Source organism: Globicephala melas, chromosome 13 (genome assembly GCF_963455315.2).
Source record: "Globicephala melas chromosome 13, mGloMel1.2, whole genome shotgun sequence".
Lineage (NCBI taxonomy): Eukaryota > Metazoa > Chordata > Mammalia > Artiodactyla > Delphinidae > Globicephala > Globicephala melas.
The window spans coordinates 58,944,267-58,968,396 of record NC_083326.1 but is presented as its reverse complement, the minus strand read 5'-3'; the positions used below and the strand labels follow the sequence as shown (position 1 = coordinate 58,968,396).

The window sequence follows — 24,130 nt, the reverse complement described above, 5'->3', positions numbered from 1 at the left end:
CATCCCGCCATCCCACCCCTCTCTAATTATATCACACTTCTCATCACCAGAGCAGGCCAACTTGGTCCTCCCCACCCTCCTGGGATGCATCTGTCTTGCTCAGTATTTAGTCCCTGCCGCACACGTAACCTCCTGTCTCCATGTGACATACATCCCGTGGGCAACATCCATCTGTCAAGACTCAGCTCCTCTCTGGAATCTTACCCAACACCCCCCACCCCAGGTACAGCCCCGCCCTCCGGCTCCTCAGCACCCGAGACAGGGGACCAGAGCACATGCTGGGCTCACGTGTCGAGACTGCAACCCCCTGGAGAACAGAGCCCACGACAGGCCCCTCTGGATCCCCAGGGAGTCACACAGCACTCGGAACCTAGTGTCTACTGCGTCAGTGTAACCCCAACAGCAGCTCCGTGAGCTGACGTGGCGTCACCCTGAGGCTCAGAGATGTTACGAGATTTGTAACCATCACATAGATAGTCGTTGAGAGAGCTGGGATTTGAAACTGGGTTTATTTACTCCAAAGAGTATGTTCTTTCCCTGTATCATGGGAGTCATTTTAGAAAGTTAGGTCCGCTATTCACGTGATGCATATTCAGAGTAATTATTTGAAGATCAGAAGAGTTTCCTGCCTATGTCAAAGGATGGAAGACTGATTCTGCCCATCCAAAAGACCACGCATGACACCTGATACTGTCTTATTGTTTAGGCCGTAATGATATTGCTTATTCATTACTGATAGATTCAGTAGTTTCCAATTAATTTAGAGCAAAGTACTGGGTAGATCTGAACATTATACATTGATTTATAATAGGTTAATTTAAAATGAAGCTAGTTTTTTTTTTTTTTTTTTTTGGCTGCATTGGGTCTTCGTTGCTACACGCAGGCTTCCTGGCTTTCTCTAGTTGCGGTGGGCAGGGGCTATTCTTCGTTGCGGTGCACGTGCTTCTCATTGCGGTGGCTTCTCCTGTTGTGGAACACGGGCTCTAGGCGCGCAGGCTTCAGTAGTTGTGGAGCGCCGGCTCAGTAGTTGTGGCTCGCTGGCACTAGAGTGCAGGCTCAGTAGTTGTGGCGCACGGGCTTAGTTGCTCCACGGCATGTGGTATCTTCCTGGGCCAGGGCTCAAACTTGTGTCCCCTGCATTGGCAGGTGGATTCTTAACCACCATGCCACCAGGGAAGTCCCTGAAGCTACTTTTAAATTACAGAATCTTTGGATCTTAAGGTAAACTTTGTATTGTAAGGTTTTACACTATAGTTTTTTCTTTCATCCAGCAAGAAAGTAATATAAAGAGATAAATTTTTTTATGGATAAATAACAAAATATTTGCAAATCGCTATTTAACTGGTTCCTGAGCCAAGATCAAACTAATAGATAAAACTATTCTGATTAAAGGGCAATTTTTATAGAGACACAGATGTAGAGAACAAACCAATGGACACCAAGGGGGGAAAGTGGGGGTGGGGTGGGGTGGTGGTGGGATGAACTGGGAGACTGGGATTGACATGTATACACTAATATGTATAAAACAGGTAATTAATAAGAACCTACTATACAGAAAAATAAAATAAAATAAAATTCAAAAAAAGGACAATTTTTAGAATCTGGAGAATAAATTCTAATATAATCGTAATGATTGAATGACCATAAAATGGTACTTGAATAACAGATACCTTTCTTTTAAGAAAGTGAAAGGAGGAGCACTCTTCGAGAGTGGAGACAACAACAGACCCCATTGAGCCAAGCAAGTTACTTGTCTCATGGACTCTTCGTTGGTATGGCACGTTGCAAACTTTACTTTCAGAGTGGTTCTAAACAGAAGATTTGTTTCCTTTTGTTTTATGCTTAAGTTTATTCATAAACTTAAGTTTAGAGCTGATAAAGACCATAATTAGCTAACGACTCAGGGGTCAACATGGAAACACCTAACCTTTTTAAAGAGCTGTTGTACAGAACTGGGGTCGGGGGAGAGTTCATTACCTAGTTATAGTATCAGTTCCTCAAAACTTGCAAATGCATAAATAAACAGGTAACCAGAGGCAATCAGAATTTAAAATGCAGGAGAGACATTAGAATTTATAGGAATTCTATTTAGGATTTTATTGATAGACACACTTATTAAATTCTTAATTTATTTTTCATGTCAAATTAGATTTTTCGTGATAGCAGATTTGAAGAGAATGAGACAAACAAAGGAAAAGGTAGAGGCCCAGGGCTGGCCGTGTGAAAACAAACAATGAGAACCACCTACTGCTACAGCCTGAAGGGTGCCAGAGCAAGAAGAAACACTTACGTAGCATTTAGTGTGTGTGAAGTACGGTTTGAAGTACTATTTGAAATACAGTACCTCAGTTAATCCTCACAAGAACCCTATAATGCTGAAATGCTCAAAGGCTCCTTGCATGAAGCAGAAGAGAAAGGGGTGTCCAAGAAGGTGGTGACAACGCAGTGATAATGTCTTTCCTGGGACTTAGAAAGGGGAGACAATCATATAGATTGCTGCTGCTTTAAAAAAAATGTAAAAAGGATCTGGTCCATACTTCCTAACATCAAACTTCTAAACCGTAGTCAATCATATGCCAACAATTGTAATTCCTAAAATAGGAAACTTCTTAGAACAAAGTGCATGATTATCTCCTACCTTTCATTAGTAATAATGATCTCTTTCCTTTCTTTTACTGACAAAAGTTAGTTTCACTGTCCCATCCGAGGTGGCAAGTGTCACAGACTCCCTGGCACTCTCACGCTGAGTCCCTTTAACAAAAACTGCTGTGTGATACCCAGCTTGGGGCCATGAGTGCAGGCCCACAAAGAGAATAAAGCTCGTTTCCCATACAGCTCCAGGATCAAATGGAACGTGTGTGAGAAATATAACACATTTTCTTAAAATAAATACAATTGCTTTACTGCCTGTTTATTCTCAATGGAATGAAAACTTGTCCTTCACCTTCTTCGAAGACTAAGAGTGGATTTTTCAAAAGACAGAGAGCTGTATAATGAGAAAAATAGCATCCTTTAATGCCTTTTTCATTTTCTGTCTAATTTGTTACAAAAGAATATTTGATGAGTAATTTGAATAACTCAAGAAATACTGAAGTTAACAATGACACTTTAATATCAGAACGTTTCCTACTTTACCACGTAAAACAAAGCAGCATAAGGAAAAAAGTGTTAGGAGTAAATGAGAATAGCACACATTTGCAGTCTACCATGAGAAAAAATTCAAGGCAAAATCAGTTTAATAAAAATCTGGACATAGCACATAAAAATAAATTCTTGACTTATATATGAAACTGCAGGTGTTACATGATACAAGTCTTTTTGTTTTTAAATCAGAGGTGTTTTGGATGAATAAAGCATTTATGATTGCTTTTTACTAACAAGAAATATTTCCTATCTCATTTGAAACCTTACTTACCTAGGACACATTGTTGAAAAAAGTTAGGCAAAATATGTCTTCCATTCCTTATGCCTCCTCTCTTCCCCATTCATAAGGTAGTGAAGTTCCTATTTACTTTAAGATTTTGGCCCCGATTCTCAGCAACAGAAACTATTCACAAATTGCTTTTTAAACATAACTGTTGAGGAAGCATTCAACTTAGAGGATAGCCACAGTATAAGTCACCAATGACTGCCAATGCACAGCATCAAAATAATTGGGGCTAAAGACATGGAAACAACCTAAATGTCCATCGACAGATGAATGGATAAAGAGGATGTGGTGTGTGTGTGTATATATATAATATATATGAATATTACTCAGCCATAAAAAAGAATGAAATAATGCCATTTGCAGCAATATGGACAGTCCTAGAGATTATCATACTACGCGAAGTAAATCAGAATGAGAAAGACAAATACCATATGATATCACTTATATGTGGAATCTAAAATATGACACAAATGAACATATCTATGAAACAGAAACAGACTCACAGACATAGAGAACAGACTTGTGGTTGCCAAGGGGGAGGGAAGGACTGGGAGGTTGGGATTAGCAGATGCGAACTCTTATATACAGGATAAATAAATAAGGTCCTACTGTATAGCACAGGGAACTATACTATAACTATATCTCAATACTGAGATAAACCATAATGGAAAAGAATATGAAAAATTATATACATGTATAACTGAGTCACTTTGCTGTACAGCAGAAATTAAACACAATATTGGAAATCAACCATATTTCAATAAAATTAAAAAGAAATAATCTGGACTACTTTACTATTAGAAGAACAAAGTGGCTGCCATGAATTAAAATTACATTCACATGGTTCAGCCTCGGTGTTAATGTTTTGGTTGTTGCTGTGATTACTGCCCTCCTTCCATCCCTCCCTGTAGGCACACAACTGTAATAGATGTTTTCCCCACTCAACAGTTTCTCCTGAATGAATGAATCAAAGAATGATTTGGTAATCTTTGAACATTCCACTGAAATGAATATCAAAATATTTAATTAGTTAACATATTCAAGCACTGAGTTTTAATTAAGAAGACACCGAGCTGCAAAACATTTATGAACAAATTAAAGCAACAATGCCTAAGGAACAAAAATGAGAGTCATTTGAATTACAAAAACGTGATTGAGTCTCAAGCCACAGCCCATTAGAAGGTATAAAACATCATTAATGAGGGTTACTGCACACAGCAGATTATATATAAAGACATACATCACAAGAGTAAAATCACAGACAGAACTTCTGTTAGTGCAAGAAAAGCACCACAGTTAGTGTAAAACTCATTCTTTATTTAGAGTTGCTCTTTTACTGCCAAATTATTAGGGTTTTCTCTGTTGGACTCTGTCTGCATGTAATAAACAGTGGGGAGAAGAAGAGAGAGAAATGAGGTGATTCTAAATGAGCGAAAGAAAATTAAGCTTTTCCCTGTCTTATTAAAGAAAAAAAATCGAATCCATGAACAGACATTAAAATTCTGTCCTAGGTGCTAGTTTACTGGCTGGAATGATGGAATTTGTGTTCTTCCTGGCCATCTCAGGATTTAAATAATTTTATGTGACAGAGCTGATGCGCTGATCGATAAAAAGACAACAATCATTTACACTGAGAGTTTAGTGCAATTTCAAGAATCCGCATTAACCACGCTGAGTGTTTGTAGTGGAATCAGTACACAAGCACCTCACTTAGTAAAGTGCCTCAGTGAAGTATGACTGAATTTTCAACACCAATGAATATGGATTAAAGAAAAATCAAATCAATCAAAAGAATGGGTTTTTTTGCAATCACACAATGACAGTATTTTTGAACACATAATTCTGTGCAAAATCCAGGAAAGCCAACAGATGTTCACTTCCATTTCTTCTTCTAGTATTTATCTTACCATTTGGGAAAAGCTTTCTTGTATTGCAGTTGATTACATGTGCATTTTGCAAATTTCCAGATGTGTTCAAATGTTTCAATCTACATTATGGCTTTATATTTTAGGTCCCTATGAGTCCCTAATCAGAGTTCTTATTTCTCTAAACATTAAATGAAATTGAAAATTTTCATATACCCCATTTAGACTGAGAGTATTATGGACATTTTTTTCCCAAACTAGTCTTTCTAGATATATTGGTCTTCCATCTACTCAATAGATAATCAGTCGCATTATGCTGTACTATAATAATGAATCCTTTGAAGAGAATATTCACTTTTCTCAAAAAAAAATATTTTTGACAGGTGAGTTTGAGATAATTTCCTCTCTCAAATTTGTGCCAATAAAATTTACCCATTTTAAGACAAGCATCCTTCCAGTAAAGGTAGCATCTGTAGTGGATTTCCCTGTAATGCTTATTGAACTGTTTGCCACAAGAATTGATCTTGATTCTAGCATTGTAGATTTCCACGATGGATATAGATAGTAAATTTGTTCATTTCAAGCTGCTAACACTGTAGAAGAGGGCATCATAGAGGCAGAATGCACAATGACCCCAGTCAATTCCAGGAATGCTTAGCCAGTAACAAGATGATGTTTCATAAAAGCAAAGCAGTGCTGAACTTGTAAAATCAGGCAGTATGACAGGTGTGAAAGAGCACGTGACATGATAAACTGAAATCTTCACAGAGTTAGAGCTGGGCCTGCTGAAATGATGTGAGACCTGCGTCTCAGACATCCTGACCAGCATCTGAATTTCTATTTTTTTTTTTTTTTTTTTTGCTGTATGCGGGCCTCTCACTGTTGTGGCCTCTCCCGTTGCGGTGCACAGGCTCCGGACGCACAGGCTCAGCGGCCATGGCTCACGGGCCCAGCCGCTCCGCGGCATGTGGGATCTTCCCGGACCGGGGCACGAACCCGTGTCCCCTGCATCGGCAGGCGGACTCTCAACCACTGCGCCACCAGGGAAGCCCTGAATTTCTATTTTTATAGACATAAGAATACAAAGCCTGAGGATGTCTACAACTAACTAAGTAGTAAGGCTTCAAAGTCTCCAAAAACAACTAGAAAGGTGTAAAGGAAAAGAACAAAACCGTGCCTTAGCAAGGCAGATGATGGAAAACATGGGTAGTCGTTTGGGACACAACTGACACTTTAAAAAGATAAGAAGAGGGTTTCTGGGGACAGGACTAACATGGATTGCCCAAAGAAGTGTCATTTGAAAACTTAGACTTGGAAAGATCTATACAAAGATGAGGATGGCAATCCAACTGAAAGGGTTAGAAGGAAAGAAGCAACAAGAATAGAAAATGTGTGAAAGGAATTTTTATGAGAATAAAGTAGAGTGTTGGAGAGATGGTTAGGGTTTCAGCTTCCTTCAGTTTGGAGGCTCTGAAAGTGAAATGACCTCTACCCTCTCATTTCATCGAGATGCCTCTGTGGTAGAACCTGGACTCCTGTCCTAACGGCCTGTTTTGCTGAGTTTGGGCAACTCAAACTGGTCAGAAACAAATGATGTTCTCAAGGCCACGGTCAGAGCGTCAATTTTCATTTAATAATAATTCAGCTTTCTGGAGTGAAAAAGTCTGACCCGCGGCCATAGGTCTGCTTGGGTCTTGGAAAGCCATCCAATGAGGGTGAGCCTGGGGTCATTCAGTTCGTGCAACCCCTCAGTGCCAAACAAATCAACCCAAAAGCCTGGGCAGTGTCAGTGGCATCGCTTTTCTTGCAGAAATAATACCTTACATCTGGAACAGAGCTTCTACATATTTCAGAGTGTTCTCACTTACTGCACCTATGAGTGGCGATCTGAAATCCCTTACATGGGCTACTACTTTGAGTAAGTCAGCAAACTAAAACTTGTTTCATATCATCTTGCAGGGTTTTCAAATAAAAGTTTCTGTGATTCGACCCTAATGTGAATTCTCTATCAACTACACTTGTCTGTTTTTCATCTTGAGTCTGTGAACTGAAACTTACATATCTTATCAGGCAGAAAGAAGTCCAATGGATCCGCCTTGGATACTGTAGTGAAAACGTGATCAAAGAGAGGCCAGGTTTCAAAAGGTTAATGAACTAAAATTCTACAAAAGGCACAGGGAAAGGAACCCCACCCCCGGCCCTGTAGCCTTAATTGTGAATGTAAATGTTTCCTTGGAGAACGCTATTCAAAGGAATAGGTTATTTTTAAGGGAATCTACTCTGTTAGTACAAAATATCTGAATCCCTCTGAAACAAGTAGAAATTTCATTTATATAGATTAATGAGCTTATGACAAGTTCATACTCAAGAGTTATTCAGGCATTCCTTTGCTCCTTCCTACGAAGAATAAATTTATTTTATTCATTCACGGTAAAAGTTATACTTTGTAATTTCTTAGCTATATAAATCATCACACGATGAGAAATGAGGCCTACATCATGGTAATAAACTTAAATCTGTTCAAATAAAGACTTCACAATCATCTTTCCAATCACCTGTTTCTTTAAAAAAAACAGTTATACACCACATATTCAATTGAGAGATTAGCCAATTTACTGAAGGTTAAGGACTTAAAACTCCCTGTAAACAAAACAAACAAATCCATTTAAGGAATAGGGCTCACCTGACCTTGGGTAACTAAATTACAGGGAGCAATTACCTTTTCGGAGGAAAGCCACCTCCGAAAGGACTGGGGTTTTTTTTTTTTTTTTTAACATCTTTATTGGAGTATAATTGCTTTACAATGGTGTGTTAGTTTCTGCTTTATAACAAAGTGAATCAGTTATACATATACATATGTTCCCATATCTCTTCCCTCTTGCGTCTCCCTCCCTCCCACCCTCCCTATCCCACCCCTCCAGGAGGTCACAAAGCACCCAGCTGATATCCCTGTGCTATGCGGCTGCTTCCCACTAGCTATCTATTTTACATTTGGTAGTGTTTATATGTCCATGCCACTCTCTCACTTTGTCCCAGCTTACCCTTCCCCCTCTCCATATCCTCAAGTCCTTCTCCAGTAGGTCTGTGTCTTTATTCCTGTCTTACCCCTAGGTTCTTCATGACATTTTTTTTTCTTAAATTCCATATATATGTGTTAGCATATGGTATTTGTCTTTCTCTTTCTGACTTACTTCACTCTGTATGACAGACTCTAGGTCTATCCACCTCATTACAAATAGCTCAAATTTCGTTTCTTTTTATGGCTGAGTAATTGTATAAGGACTGGGGTTTTTGTTCCTTGTCTTCAAAGAACAACCCACTTGCATCAGACTCAAACTCTTTACACAGTACTTGATCACCCCACATCAAAACCCTATCCTTCCCCTCAGTCCTTTCTTTTACTTAGAGTTCATAAGGATATGGGTTTACATGTTGACTGAGGCGTGGAGCAAATCCCCAGAAAACACATGTGAGATGACTTAAGTTTTCACCTAAAACCACCCCTTCTCTGCTTGGTACCTGACAGGTGCGCCTCGGCTGTGTGCAGGCTTCAGCAGGACCGTCACCGTGTTGTCGGTTTGATTCAAGGGCGTCTCAAGTTCATAAGCCGGCATGGAGGGTGCTGGGGAAGATGCATGAGATAGGAGACTCATGATTTCTGGTTTGTCTTTTCCATTTCCTTTCTACTTTCATTTACAATGAGCATTAAAAACACAGCACACTTAGTTTAAATTGCCTCTGTGAACCAACCACAAACAGCCTTTACGTATCTACCCAACCCTGAACATCAGGGACAGCTGTTAAAACCATCATGTGTTGACTTTGGTCTTGAGTTTAACCTGGGAGGGGGCACGAGGGGGGGCTTAGGAGGTGTTAGTAATACTGTTTCTCGATTCGGATTCTCGCTAAATGGGTGTAGCCATTACATCCATCCATACATGTACATCACTGTAATTAAATTGTAAATTGTAAAATAAATTTAATTTCTGTACTTTTCTGTACATATGCTCTTCTTAAAATATTAAATGCAAATTTAAGAAATAATTACTAGGAACATAAAACTGATCATTTCAGTTCTCCCATCTAAGTCAAGGTTTCTTGTGTACCAAATATCCATCCGGAGATCTGAAGAGGTCCTCAGGAGTCAGAGGGCCTGGCTGGACCTAGTGAGGCACCGGTGGGCTCTCTGGGAAAGCACAACCGAGGAAAAGATACTGAGTTGAAGTGAGAAAGGCTTGGGTTTGACTTTCTGTTGCCTTTTGTTTCGACCAGCATGAGAGCTTAGGCACAGTAATTCTCTCTGAAGCTTCAGTTAACTCATCTATCAAAATAGGAGAAATTATCCTCCAGGGTTATTACGGGAATTCAAAGAGATAATAGATAGAGATGGGCAAATCTAGTTCTACAAATGTCAGCCCTCTTCCCAGGGTGGATCCCATTTCCAAGGCCATTTCCTGGCAGTCTTTGCTTTCTAGATTGTTCAGCTCGTTACTAGAAGATAACAGCTCTTCGGTAATTCTGTCTTCACGGTGCACAAGAGACATCGCTGCACGAAGGCTGTGACGCCGGCCGCAGAGGCACCGGCCTTTGTAAGGCCCTCAGGTCGGGTCCCTGATGAGGACAGTAGAGGCCAGTTTGGCGAGTATCGTTTTTTAAATCTCTTACATACAAGAAGCTTTTATGTAAAAGACATGGGTTATAGCTCAGGTCCATTCAATGGATCTTCTCAGCATTAAAATTAGCCCTAATTCTGTTAAAAATTAACTCCAGTTCATAACACAGAGCTACATTTTGGATAGAGAGTAGTTCTCTGAGGTCCATGGAAGTAGAAAATAGGGGCCCAGAATCCGTAATTTCTTTGAACCATAAAAATCAAATAGTTATTCTTGATGAGCCTTTGCAGGCTAACTAAAATGTCAGCTGGCTTTGCTTCGGGATAGAACTGTTGAACTTGGCGGGCTAGGAGCGGCCAGACTCACACCAACCAGAATTTTTACCTAATACAAATGGTAAAAGTGAATTATTTTTTCTAAAAGAATAGCCTCTTTAAGATAATAATCGTTGAAATATGGCTTCCATAGGGAGAAATTACCAAAAAAGGGGCTTGGAGATATGTACACTGGCACACATTACCTCTTTAAACAGATAATACCATCTTAATTTACATCCAGGGGTAAATTCACTTGATCAAGATCAGAGAAAAAGCACTGGGAAAAATTATAACTAGAACTCGTATTTTCTGATTCCAGGCCCAGTGGTCTTTCTACTCAGGCATCTGTACAACTTATGTCATTTTCCTAACCTCTGAAGTATCCTTCCTCTTTTCCAACTCTCCATGTTGTTTTTACAAGCTAATGTCTTATATCAAACATCAAGTGTCTATTAAATTTCAAGTTAAGTTTGTGCTCATAAATTAACTCTTACACAATGCAAAGTTATCCCTTAAGTTATAATTGCTTAAAAACAAAATTCCAAACCTCACTCCTCCCTCAAAACCTAGTAGAAGGCTTAGAGTACTTGTGCTGTATTTCCTTCCCTTCCTTCAGTCCTAAAGAAAATCTCTCATAGAATTAGGGATGAGGGACAACAGATATAAAAATCAGGCTAAGTATTACCTAGCTGACCCTGACTGATGAGAAGTTACTCCATCACCTGCCTCCTGCTCTTCTACCCCCAACCAAAACAGTCACAGCCCAAACCCAAATACTGCCCTACTCGGATCCAAAGGGGAAAACGTAGAAAAGGAAAGACGTCCCCTGGAACTGTGTTTATTGCTGCTGCATATCCCACACCAGATGGCAACTCCATTTCCTCTAGTCTGAAGCACAAAGACATTTTCTGCACAGGTGCACATGCCCAGAAATATTTCCCAAATTATGTCCTTTGTTGGATGGTGTAATTGAGTCTCTACAAGAAACAAGCTGGCGGATGTAAGTGCTTGGTGCCCCCCCTCTGTAGTAGCCTCTCTCTTGAGGACGTGAAACTGCTAACAGTGAAGGTCCCACGGAAGGCTGAGCCTTCTGGAAGGGACTCCACATAACGCTGCCTTTCTGCTGAGCACTCCCTTGTGAGAGACCTCGCTATGGAGACTTTCCCGACACTGCTGCTCTGGGAACTTGGGACTGCGAAGGGCTGAGAGTGCTGGGAACAGCATCTCCCGCTCATGTCTGAGTTCTCCGACACACACTCTTAAAACAGTGCCTACCTCCTGACGCAGGACGACGATCCGAAGCTCCCAAATGATAAACATTTGCAGCGTTTCATTGAATTCCATAAGTCCGATTTTCATACTTACAAAAACATGAATTTACGTGTACGTTTGGGTGAGCTCTGCAGACTTGACAATGGGAATGAGAAAGTACCCAAATGCTACTTCTGATATAAGACACAGCTCATGAATGTACGATACCTGATATTTTGGTGGTGAACTGATTTGTTGCCGGGGGTCCAAAACCCTTAGCCGTGCTAGCTCGGATGGTGAAGGAGTATGTGGTTCCTGGATACAGTCCGAAAAACAGAAAGTGGGTTTCATTTCCCAGTTTTGAAACTCTTCCACTTTGATTGGATAGATCTATTTCTGGGTCAAAGGAACTGACTGCCTTGTAGGTGATCTGTAAGAGAAGACGGATGTGATGAAATACCTGAGGCAGATCGACCGAGACTGCATCTTTATCCAATAAGCCCTCCTGATGTATGCACTGTCAGACGCTTTATGATAAGCTGTCCTGCTCCCCTAGACTCTTCAAATCCTGGATCCAGTGAACGGGCACAGGAACTCAGCCAAAACTGTGATGAGTTATTACTTTTATAGACAGAGGAACTGCAAGCCAGTAGATTAGAACATAAAGAATGAGTTCAGGTTTAAGCTAATACCTTGAAGTTGTTTGTTTTCAAAGTGTCTTGTTGGAAAACTACATTACAGCTGGCTTAAAACAAAATAACAAAATAGACAACCAGCTCAAACAGATAAGGACCTGACAAGGGGAAGGCCTCATCTCTCATCCAGGGGTCAGAGTCTGATTTTGCCCTGAATAGGATTACCGTATGCTGGTAAAAAGGGCACTTTTAAGCGTTTTCCTTAATGTGGGCAAAGATATCTGCTCCTAGATGCGTGTCAGTAGCCCTTAATGCTGTGACTGTGGTGTTTGCAATATGTCCTATTTACTTTTTTCTTTAGAGCAATGCTGTCCAATAGGACTGTCAGGATGGGAATGCTCTATTCTGCAGTATTCAGTGTGGTGGCCCCTAACCACAAGTGGCCACAGAGCACTAGAAACATGGCCGGTGAGACGGCAGAACTGAAAAATTTACTTCATTTTATTATTATTTTTTAAAATCATTAAAAAAAATTGAAGTTACTTGATTTACAATGTTGTGTTAGTTTCAGGTATACAGCAAAGTGATTGTATAATTATACATACATATATACATATTGTTTTCCAGATTCTTTTCCATTATAGGTTATTACAAGATACTGAGAATACTTCCCTGTGCTATACAGTAGGTCCTCGTGGGTTATCTATTTTATATATAGTAGTGTGTATATGTTCATCCTAAACTCCTGATTTATCCCTTCCTCCCTTCCCCCTTCGGTAACCATAAGTATCTCTTCTATGTCTGTGAATCATTTTATTTTAATTAACTAAAATTTAAATTTAAATTGCTCTGAATGACTAGGAGTTTCCATTTTGGACACAGTGCAATTCTGGAAGCTTTATGTTTGCCACGTGACAGGTGTTCAAATCACCCTGGATGAGTCTGGATTGTGTGAAAATAAATATAACATAGGTGTCTTTAAATTTTGCCCTTTCAAATGATGTTTTAAAAAATTTCACTCTAGGGCTTCCCTGGTGGCGCAGTGGTTGAGAGTCCGCCTGCCGATGCAGGGGACACGGGTTCGTGCCCCGGTCCGGGAAGATCCCACATTCCGCGGAGCGGCTGGGCCCATGAGCCATGGCTGCTGAGCCTGTGTGTCGGAGCCTGTGCTCTGCAATGGGAGAGGCCACAACAGTGAGAGGCCCACGTACCACAAAAAAAAAAAAAAAAAAAGTCACTCTTAGTAGCTCATCAACTCTTCAAGAACATGCATTTTAGGGGTGATTACTAATTTCTCCTCCTTGTAAAGGCATAATTTTTAAATGTGGCATATTCAAAAGTTTTAAATTGCAAAACTGAGCACTTTTCTTGCTTTTAGATAGGTTAAAGTTACTGATAATTTATGTGCATGAACACTGACACTGTTATTATACCAACTGATAATTGACATTCTTTCTTCTTATATTTATAGCATGTCATTATAATTAAGGAGACCTCTCTGAAAGAATATTTAGATTGAGTCAACTATGCTTTGGCAAGAAAATGTTTGCTGTATATATTAATCATCGCTGTGCATGACATCATCAGAGTCAGGCAGAAGATCTGCTGTTAACCCTCTCATGGGCTTCCCTCATGAGGTTCCTCTGAGTCAAGAGACAAGACCACGTACACCAGCAGCTGCTGTCGGGGGAATTCAATGTCACTGCTTTGTGCTTAGCTGCGCACTTTGAACTCCATCCTGAGAGCTCCAGAGAAGAGGTAGAGAAGGCAGATCTAAGCTGTGACTACATAACTGCTCCTCCAAATTTATTAATTCCCTCATTCACAGCAACTTCACTGCACGTCTCTTGTGTGCCAAGCACTGTACTCCAGGCTAGCCGGGGTCTCATGTGGTGATTCAAACACAGTACCTGGCGGGGGGAAGGTAGCAGTCTGGTGGTAAGGGGAGACCCAACCCAGCAGTGAGGATGCAGTATAATTAGCATAAGGACTGGCCTTATGAAAAACTTTAATGGAATACAAATGCGTACGGGACAAAGTTCAAACTTCTGAGTTCCCTGCTTAAGACTTGCCTACACCTTCTTCTCTAAACTTCTTTTTCTTTTTTTTTTAACATTTTAATTGGAGTATAATTGCTTTATAATGGTGTGCTAGGTTTTGCTGTATCACAGAGTGAATCAGCTATACGTATATATATATCCCCATATCTCCTCCCTCTTGTGTCTCCCTCCCACCCTCCCTATCCCACCCCTCTAGGTGGTGACAAAGCACCAAGCTGATCTCCCTGTGCTATGCAGCTGCTTCCCACTATCTATCTGTTTTACATTTGGTAGTGTATATATGTCCATGCCACTCTCTCACTTTGTCCCAGCTTACCCTTCCCGCTCCCTGTACCCTCAAGTCCATTCTCTATGTCTGCATCTTTATACCTGTCCTGCCCCTAGGTTCTTCAGAACCATTGCTTTTTTTGGTTTTTATTTTTAGATTCCATATATATGTGTTAGCATACGGTATTTGTTTTTCTCTTTCTGACTTACTTTACTCTCTATGACAGTCTCTAGGTGCATCCACCTCACTACAAATAACTCAGTTCCGTTTCTTTTTATGGCTGAGTAATATTCCATTGTATATTTGTGCCACATCTTCTTTATCCATCTGTGAATGGACACTTAGGTTGCTTTCATGTCCTGACTATTGTAAATAGAGCTGCAATGAACATTGTGGTACATGACTCTTTTTGAATTATGGTTTTCTCAGGGTATATACCCAGTAGTAGGATTGCTGGATCATATGGTGGTTCTACTTTTAGTTTTTTGAGGAACCTCCATACTGTTCTCCATAGTGGTGGTATCAATTTACATTCCCACCAACAGTGCAAGAGGTTTCCCTTTTCTCCACATGCTCTCCAGCATTTACTGTTTGTAGACTTTTTGATGATGGCCATTCTGACTGGTGTGAGGTGATACCTCATTGTAGCTTTGATTTTCATTTCTCTGATGATTAGTGATGTTGAGCATCCTTTCATGTGTTTACTGGCAATTTGTATATCGTCTTTGGAGAAATGTCTATTTAGGTCTTCTGCCCATTTGTGGATTGGGTTTTTTCTTTTTTTGATATTGAGCTGCATGAGCTGCTTGTATATTTTGGAGATTAATCCTTCGTCAGTTGCTTCATTTGCAAACATTTTCTCCCATTCTGACGGTTGCCTTTTTGTCTCATTTATGCTGTGCAAAACCTTTTAAGTTGCATTATGTTCCATTTGTTTATTTTTGTTTTTCTTTTCATTTCTCTAGGAGGTGGGTCAAAAAGGATCTTGCTGTGATTTATGCCATAGAGTGTTCTGCCTATGTTTTCCTCTAAGAGTTTTATAATATCTGGCCTTACATTTACGTCTTTAATCCATTTTGAGTTTATCTTTGTGTATAGTGTTAGGGAGTGTTCTAATTTCATTATTTTACATGTAGCTGTCCAGTTTTCCCAGAAACAATTATTGAAGAGGCTGTCTTTTCTCCATTGTATATTCTTGTCTCCTTTATCAAAGATAAAGTGATCACAGGTGCATGGCTTTATCTCTGGGCTTTCTATACTGTTCCATTGATCTATGTTTCTGTTTTTGCGCCAGTAGCATACTGTCTGGATTACTGTAGCTTTGTAGTATAGTCTGAAGTCCGGGAGCCTGATTCTTCCAGCTCTGTTTTTCTTTCTCAAGATTGCTTTAGCTATTCGGGATCTTTTGTGTTTCCATACAAATTGTGAAATTTTTTGTTCTAGTTCTGTGAAAAATGCCATTGGTTGTTTGATAGGGATTGCATTGAATCTGTAGATTGCTTTGGGGGGTATAGTCATTTTCACAATGTTGACTCTTCCAATCCAAGAACATGGTATATCTCTCCACCTATTTGTATCATCTTTAATTTCTGTCATCAGTGTCTCATACTTTTCTGCATACAGGTCTTTTGTCTCCCTAGGTAGGTTTATTCCTAGGTATTTAATTCTTTTTGTTGCAGTGGTAAATGGGAGTGTTTCCTTAATTTCTCTTTTAAATTCTTCATCATTAGTGTATAGGAATTCAGGAGATTTCTGTGCATTAATTTTGTATCTTGCAACTTTACCAAATTCAGTGATGAGCTCTAGTAGTTTTCTGGTAGCATCTTTAGGATTCTCTACGCATAGTTTCATGTCATCTGCAAATAGTGACAGTTTTACTTCTTCTTTTCTGATTTGGACTCCTTTTATTTCTTTTTCTTTTCTGATTGCTGTGGCTAAAACTTCCAAAACTATGTTGAATAATAGTGATGAGACTGGGCAATCTTGTCTTGTTCCTGGTCTTAGAGGAAATGCTTTCAGTTTTCACCATTGAGAACAATATTGGCTGGGGGTTTGTCATATATGGCCTTTATTATGTTGAGGTAAGTTCCCTCTATGCCCACTTTCTGGAGGGTTTTTATCATAAATAGGTGTTGAATTTTGTCGAAAGCTCTTTCTGCATCTATTGAGATAATCATATGGTTTTTATCCTTCAATTTGTTAATATGTTGTACCACATTGATTGATTTGCATATACTGAAGAATCCTTGCATTCCTGGGATAAACCCCACTTGATCATGTGTATGACCTTTTAAATGTGCTGTTGGATTCTGTTTGCTAGTATTTTGTTGAGGATTTTTGCATTTATATTCATCAGTGATACTGGCCTATAGTTTTGTTTTTTTGTGACATCTTTGTCTGGTTTTGGTATCAGGGTGATGGTGGCCTTGTAGAATGAGTTTGGGAGTGTTCCTCCCTCTGCTATATTTTGGAAGATTTTGAGAAGGAAAAGTGTTAGCTCTTCTCTAAATGTTTGATAGAATTCACCTGTGAAGCCATCTGGTCCTGGGCTTTTGTTTGTTGGAAGATTTTTAATCACAGTTTCAATTTAGTGCTTGTGATTGGTCTGTTTATAGTTTCTATTTCTTCCTGGTTCAGTCTCAAAAGGTTGTGCTTTTCTAAGAATTTGTCCATTTCTTTCAGGTTGTCCATTTTATAGGCATATAGTTGCTTGTAGCAATCTCTCATGATCCTTTGTATTTCTGCAGTGTCAGTTGTTACTTCTCCTTCTTCATTTCTAATTCTGTTGATCTGAGTCTTTTCCCTTTTTTTCTTGATGACTCTGGTTAATGGTTTATCACTTTTGTTTATCTTCTCAAAGAACCAGCTTTTAGATTTTGTGATCTTTGCGATTTTTTCCTTCATTTCCTCTTCATTTATTTCTGATCTGATCTGATCTTTATGATTTCTTTCCTTCTGCTAACTTTGGGTTTCTTTTGTTCTTCTTTCTCTAATTGCTTTAGGTGTAGGGTTAGGTTGTTTATTTGAGACGTTTCTTGTTTCTTGAGGTAGGATTGTATTGCTACAAACTTTCCTCTTAGAACTGTTTTTCTGCATCCCACAGGTTTTGGGTGGTCGTATTTTCATTATCATTTGTTTCTAGGTATTTTTAAATTTGCTCTTTGATTTCTGCAGTGATCTCTTGGTTATTTAGTAGTGTATTGTTTAGCCTCCATGTGTTTGCATTTTTTACAGTGTTTTTCTTGTAATTGATATCTAGTACAGTGTTGTGGTCAGAAAAGATACTTGATACGATTTCAATTTTCTTAAATTTAGCAAGGCTTGATTTGTGACCCAAGATATGATCTATCCTGGAAAATGTTCCATAAGCGCTTGAGAAGAAAGTGTATTGTGTTGTTTTTGGATGGAATGTCCTATAAATATCAATTAAGTCCATCTTGTTTAATGTGTCATTTAAAGGTTGTGTTTCCTTATTTATTTTCATTTTGGATGATCTGTCCATTGGTGAAAGTGGGGTGTTAAAGTCCCCTACTATTATTGTGTTACTGTCAATTTCCCCTTTTATGGCTGTTAGCATTTGCCTTATGTATTGAGTTGCTACTATGTTGGGTGCATAAATATTTACAATTGTTATATCTTCTTCTTGGATCGATCCCATTTTTATTATGTAGTGTCCTTCTTTGTCTTTTGTAATAGTCTTTATTTTAAAGTCTATTCTGTCTGATATGAGAATTGCTCCTCCAGCTTTCTTTTGATTTCCATTTGCATGGAATATCTTTTTCCAACCTGTCACTTTCAGTCTGTATGTGTTCCTAGGTCTGAAGTGGGTCTCTTGTAGACAGCATATATACAGGTCTTATTTTTGTATCCATTCAGCCAGTCTGTGTCTTTTAGTGGGAGCATTTAATCCATTTACATTTAAGGTAATTATCGATATGTATGTTCCTCTTACCATTTTCTTAATTGTTTGGGGTTTGTTATTGTATGTGTTTTCCTTCTCTTGTGTTTCCCACTTAGAGAAGTTCCTTTAGCATTTGTTGTAGAGCTGGTTTGGTGGTGCTGAATTCTCATAGCTTTTGCTTGTCTGTAAAGGTTTTAATTTCTACGTCAAATCTGAATGAGATCCTTGTTGGGTAGAGTAATCTTGGTTTTAGGTTTTTCCCTCTCATCACTTTAAATTTGTCCTGCAACTCCCTTCTGGCTTGCAGAGTTTCTGCTGAAAGATCAGCTGTTAACCTTATGGAGATCCCCTTGTATGTTATTTGTTGTTTTTCCCTTGCTGCTTTTAATATTCTTTCTTTGTATTTAATTTTTGATAGTTTGTTTAATATGCGTGTTGGCATGTTTCTCCTTGGAATCATCCTGTATGGGGCTCTCTGTGCTTCCTAGACTTGATGGACTACATCCTTTCCCATATTAGGGAAGTTTTCAACTATAAGCTCTTTAAATATTTTCTCAGTCCCTTTCTTTTTCTCTTCTTCTTCTGGGACCCCTATAATTCGAATGTTGGTGCATTTAATGTTGTCACAGAGGTCTCTGAGACTGTGCTCAATTCTTTTCATTCAAGACCCTGTCAGCCACGTGGCTGCTAGTGTTGGAGGGTCTCCTGCAGAGGCAGGGGTGGCTGTGGCTCACCACAGGGACAAGGACACTGGCAGAACTTCACATGGGATGACATCATATTTTCTTCTGTCCTGGTCAGGGGACAAAGATTTACTGCCCCACAAATACTGGGCTTTTCTGACGCTGCTTTTGCTTATAAACTCTCAGCTCCTTGGAATGTGATAGAGCTAACTCTGTCCTCTTTCCTCCACCATGAATTCAGATTCACTCTTGCCATTCAAATACTGACTGAAATGTGTGAGCACGAGCACTGCAGTCAGCAGGAAGACATAGGCCCTGCCCTCGGGCAACCAATAATCTGGACTGGGCTGGGGAGGAGCTGGGGAGACATCCAGTAAGTAAATTAATAATTTTTAAACACTACGTGCCATGGAAGAAACAAACAGGATGCTAAGATGAAGGGGATTTGGGGGTGGGGCCCATGCTCAGCCATTCAGAATGGCTGGGGGAGCGTCCCCTGAGGGGATGACAGTTAATTGAACTTGGGAATGAGTCAGCCAGGCTAGGAGTCCGGGGAAGAACAGCATGAACTAAGACCATGAAGCCGGAGCACTCCAGACACAGATGATGGACAGAAAGAAGGCCCCTGTGGCGGCAGGCCAGCCAGCGAGGTGGCGTGGTCCCTGGGGGGCTGGAGACGTGGGGGGGGGGCAATTCCCTGCAGTGCTCTGTACCCCAAGGGAGAAAGTGTGGAGACATACAACAGGGGCCTTTGAACAATTTTAAGTGTGAAGATAAAATGATCTGACTTCCCTTATAAAGAGATCACGTTGGCTGCCAGGTGGAGGATTGCTTTCTTGAAGGGGGCACCAAAGGTAGTAGGAGGACCCCTAGGAGCCCTGGCAGAGGCCATGGCTGAGGCCACAGCACACGTGAGAGAAGGCAGTGGTTTGGACCAAGGGTGGGGCCATGAAGAGAGAAATACATGAAAAGAATCGGCAAGTTTTAGAGTCGACATGAGCAGAAGTCAGTGATGGACTGGATGTGGGGATAGATGGAGGAACCAAGACAGGCTCCATGTTTGGGCTTGAGCAAAGGATGTCCTGCTTACTGAAATGGGATGGAATGAATGAGAAGTTAACTGCTGGGGGGTGGGCATGTCAAGGTTGAGATGCCTGTGACAGTCAGGAGGACACACCGTGTAGGACATAGGGCTGGGAGCTGAGAGGTCTGGGCTGGAAGTAGACACCTAGGGGTGAGCAGCGTTGGAACATTACGGTTCAGGACTGGATGAGGTCCCTGGGGAAACGCTGATATTTAATATAGGGCACAGAAGGAGAGCCAGAAAGCAGGGAGAAGCCAAAAGAGACAGCCGTCATAGAAATCAAAAGAACACAGTGTGTTAAGAAGGAAATGCTTTCAAAGATGCTGCCGGGAGTTTGAGACTGGAACCAAAAACATGTCCATCCATGTCTCGAGCTGGGGCTCCCATTCTACGTATCCGTAAAGCCTTCCCAAACCCGTCCTAACGATCACTGGATCTGCTCAACACTGGCTGTTGTGACTGTGTCCCTACCATCCATTCGGCAATAAATCACGGAGAGCTGTAAGAGCTCTTTGTAGTCTGAAATCGTGATTTAAACATGCCAAAGGAATTGGAACTTTTCATACAGTTGTCTCTTCTTTCTGAATAGTGATAGTTCATTCTTCTTTCTGACCCCACTGTGATCAGTAAATATTTGGCACTCGGTATATATTTTCCTAAAGACTCCAGGGAGAGCAGGTCTGTGCACGCACTCACACACATGCTCACGGTGCGGCAAGAAGGACGTTTGCTCTGCAAAGCAAAAAGCAATTGCATTATCAGAGGACTTGCTGTTTTACCAGTGCTGATGGGTTTGTACTCGCCTCTAGCCATGGTCTTGCAGGATCAGCTAGACTGGGGTTCTTTCGGTCACAGTCCTTGATAATTTGTTAAAAAGCACAGATCCTCTCCCCAACCCATAACAAAGCACGTACACGCTGCTCTTAAAAATCGTGAATCCTCTCCCTCACCTCTAACAAATCCCTAACAAGCAACTATGTTGTGTCCAAGTGGACACAAAATGTCAGAAAGTTCATGGATTCCCCCTCAAACCCATCCAGAGCCCTGGAGTCTGAATTCCAGGAATAAAAAGGTTCCTCGGGAACACAGTGAACTTGACCCTAGAACTCCATTGCCTGCGCAGCTGATGGTCAGTAAGCATCTGTCCTCCTGAGCAGTACTTCTGAAGGGTACCCAGCTCCACGCTCACATCCAAATGCAACACGTACTTTCAGTATTTATTTTTTCACTGGTTCATTCAGCACGTTTATTAAGTGCCTAGTAAGTACCAGGCCAAGGACGAGCAACGGGAGACTCCCAGGAGGGAGGTCTGGGGCTGAGGTCACACCTGGCCGTTTCGCTGGCTGAGGGCCAAGGTGATTCTAATGATGCCTCCATGGAGAACACTGACGTTCCAGGGTGGACCCAGGGACTTGATGGGATGCCCACGCTGAAAGCAAACCGACACGCAGACAACATATGTGGGGTTAGATCAGGTGAGGTGGAGTCAGCTGCTGCTCACATTGGATGCCTTCTGATTGGCAGGTCAGTGCCTGAAATACTCCAGCATCCTCTTTCCCTTCTCTAAGTCTCAAATTCTGGAGAACCAAAATGGAATAACACGTAATCTCTGACCACGAGGGGAATCAATCTTCCAGGGAGTTGTGAGTAGGCTGCAATGCCAGCCAGCCTTAACTACAGTCCTTCAACAGAGGGGCAAGCAATCAAAGGAACCAACAAGTAAATCAGATTCCAGGGGATGCAAGAACCTAGGATGCTCCACGGAAAAGTTCAAAATTTGACTGAGATGCTGAAAGATAAGCAGAAGTGCCACAGGAGGAGAACGAGGGGAGGCAGTCAGGAGGAAAGAAGCGGATAAGCAGAAGCAGGTGTGAAAAACCAGAAGGTTCATGGAGAAAAGGAAAACTCCATACACATGGCTCATTCAGTTCCAGGAGAGGATCATGGGAGATGCAGTAACAAGTATCAGCTGGGATGGTACCATGTATGGCCTTGAACACTGATAGCAAACAGGGCCCCTCAATTCTCCCTCTCTCCACCCATGTGAACTGTCTCAGGGGAGAGTGATTCACTGAGCCCCACTCTCCAGGTGGGGGATCTTGAGGTATTTTCAACTCTCCATCCGTCAGCGCCCCAGTGGGCTGATGAGTCCAGACTGTTCTCCTTTACTATGTGCCCGACAACCCTGCACACGCTGCACTGAGGCAGACGTTTGGTCCTCATTTCATTCTTTTCTAGAATTAGCTGCTGATAGGACTGCTCACTTCTAGTAGAGGAGAGAGAGGATCTTTTATATTTTGTTCTCTTCTAATACCTTATACATACTAAATGTTTTTTTTCAAAAACTTGTTGGTGTGTTACTGTCGTGACCAGGAGTTTGGAGTTGATTCACTAAGCAATCGTGAGCCATATAAAGTTACTGGGGTACAATGAAAATACTGGGACATACATCCCTGTGCATTTGGGAGTATTACTGACTGAGAAACTTCCCTAAATAGGCTTGACATGCAGTGTCTGAATTTTGATAGATATTCCCAAGTTGTCTACATTAGAGGTTGCAAAATTGTGTGTCCCCATCAACGGTCTGTGCACACAAATTTCACCACATCACCCCTTAACACTGGATTTGCACCAACTTAAACGTTCTGAAGAGTCCGTTTTATTTCATTTCTTAATCCTTGCTAAGGTCAGGTAGCTATCTTTTCATCTGCTTACGCCATTCAGATTTTTTTTTCCTATGAATCAACTCCTTTTATTCTTCACCCATTTTTCCTAATGGAGTGTTGTCTACTTATCAATCTGTATCAAGTGTGTTATAACTACAGCCACCAGCCAGTTGACTGCTACAAATGTTGAAAATAATTTCCCCACGTCTTCTGTTTGTATTTAGACTTTTCTTTGTGGCATTTTCTATCATTCAGAAGTTTAAATTCTTATATAACCAAATCCATCAATCTTTTTTAAATGACTTCTGGGTTTTATGTCAAGATATATTACAAAAGCATCTTCCTTATTTTTCTTATAGTGTTGCTATAGTTTAATTTTTGTGTTTAGTTCATGAACCTATTTGGCATTTATTTTTGTATGATGTGGAGGGGGTCTTATATGGCATATTCTTGTAATAAAATGCTGGGTTTGCTAGCATTTATTAAATTTTATCCATGTATAGTCATAAGAGCACTTGCACTATAAATTTCTACCTTGTAAAATTTTGGAAGCACATGCATCTAGTTGTTCATAGCAGTTACTTCTGAAAAGTGAATTTGGGAAGCAAAGACATTTTATTTTGAATACTTCTGTGCTTAAAGTATCCTTTCAGAGAACAATACTGCATTTATAATTTGATAAAATAAAAATCTGGATAGCTATTGAGGAAAAGTGTAATTACCGGTCCCAGATTTTAGGAAGATGTCTCAGATAGAATGAAACAGCTGAGCAGGAGGTAAGGCACAAGAAGGGCTGGGGCTACAACACAGCTGGGGACAAGAGGAAGGAAGGCTAGTTTGAGAAGGCTGAAGATGGGGACGACAAAGAACTGAGGCCAGAAGGTTGCTTTAGTGCCGTCATTGCCGTAACTTCCGGCAAAAGATGACATTGACAGCATTTTCCAATCATTAATGATCTGGTATATCTTTCTTAAGAGGTAAAGAGAGAACTTGAGAATAACATGAACCTACAGCATGTTCACTTACAGCATTTACAACATTCCTTCTGTTTTTTCTCCTCTCCTTCAAAAAACCATACAAGTGTGCTCCTCAAGAAACACCCATATCATTTATTACTAAGCTTTTTTCCAACTATGATAACGTATCTTGCCTTCCAGTTTTGACCTACAGTCAAATGTGTTTCCGTGACTACACTGTTTCTAAGGTCTTGGTTTCCCTTTGGGCAACGGTTTTATTTCCTTAGCATGTCTGTCCCAGGGGTCCATACTCCCACATGTCTGTGGTCCTCCAGGGAGGGGACTGGTCTGGTTCACCAGCAGCCCTGCACCAGGAGGAAGCTGGGTCTCCTGCAGACTCA

The 24,130-nt window shown here is 40.6% G+C and overlaps 1 protein-coding gene across 7 annotated transcripts in view; it reads right to left on the bottom strand.

The window, feature by feature from the left end:
- PTPRM (protein tyrosine phosphatase receptor type M) overlaps positions 1 to 24,130 on the bottom strand; it is a 745,966-nt gene that overhangs the window by 285,052 nt on the left and 436,784 nt on the right. For all 7 annotated transcript variants that reach the window (XM_060310545.2, XM_060310547.2, XM_060310546.2 and 4 more), the window contains exons 10-11: positions 11,705 to 11,906; positions 8,815 to 8,917 (exon numbers count right to left, since the gene is read on the bottom strand). In XM_060310545.2, coding sequence (XP_060166528.1) covers positions 8,815 to 8,917; positions 11,705 to 11,906 — 305 coding nt within the window. The remainder of the gene's footprint in view (positions 1 to 8,814; positions 8,918 to 11,704; positions 11,907 to 24,130) is intronic.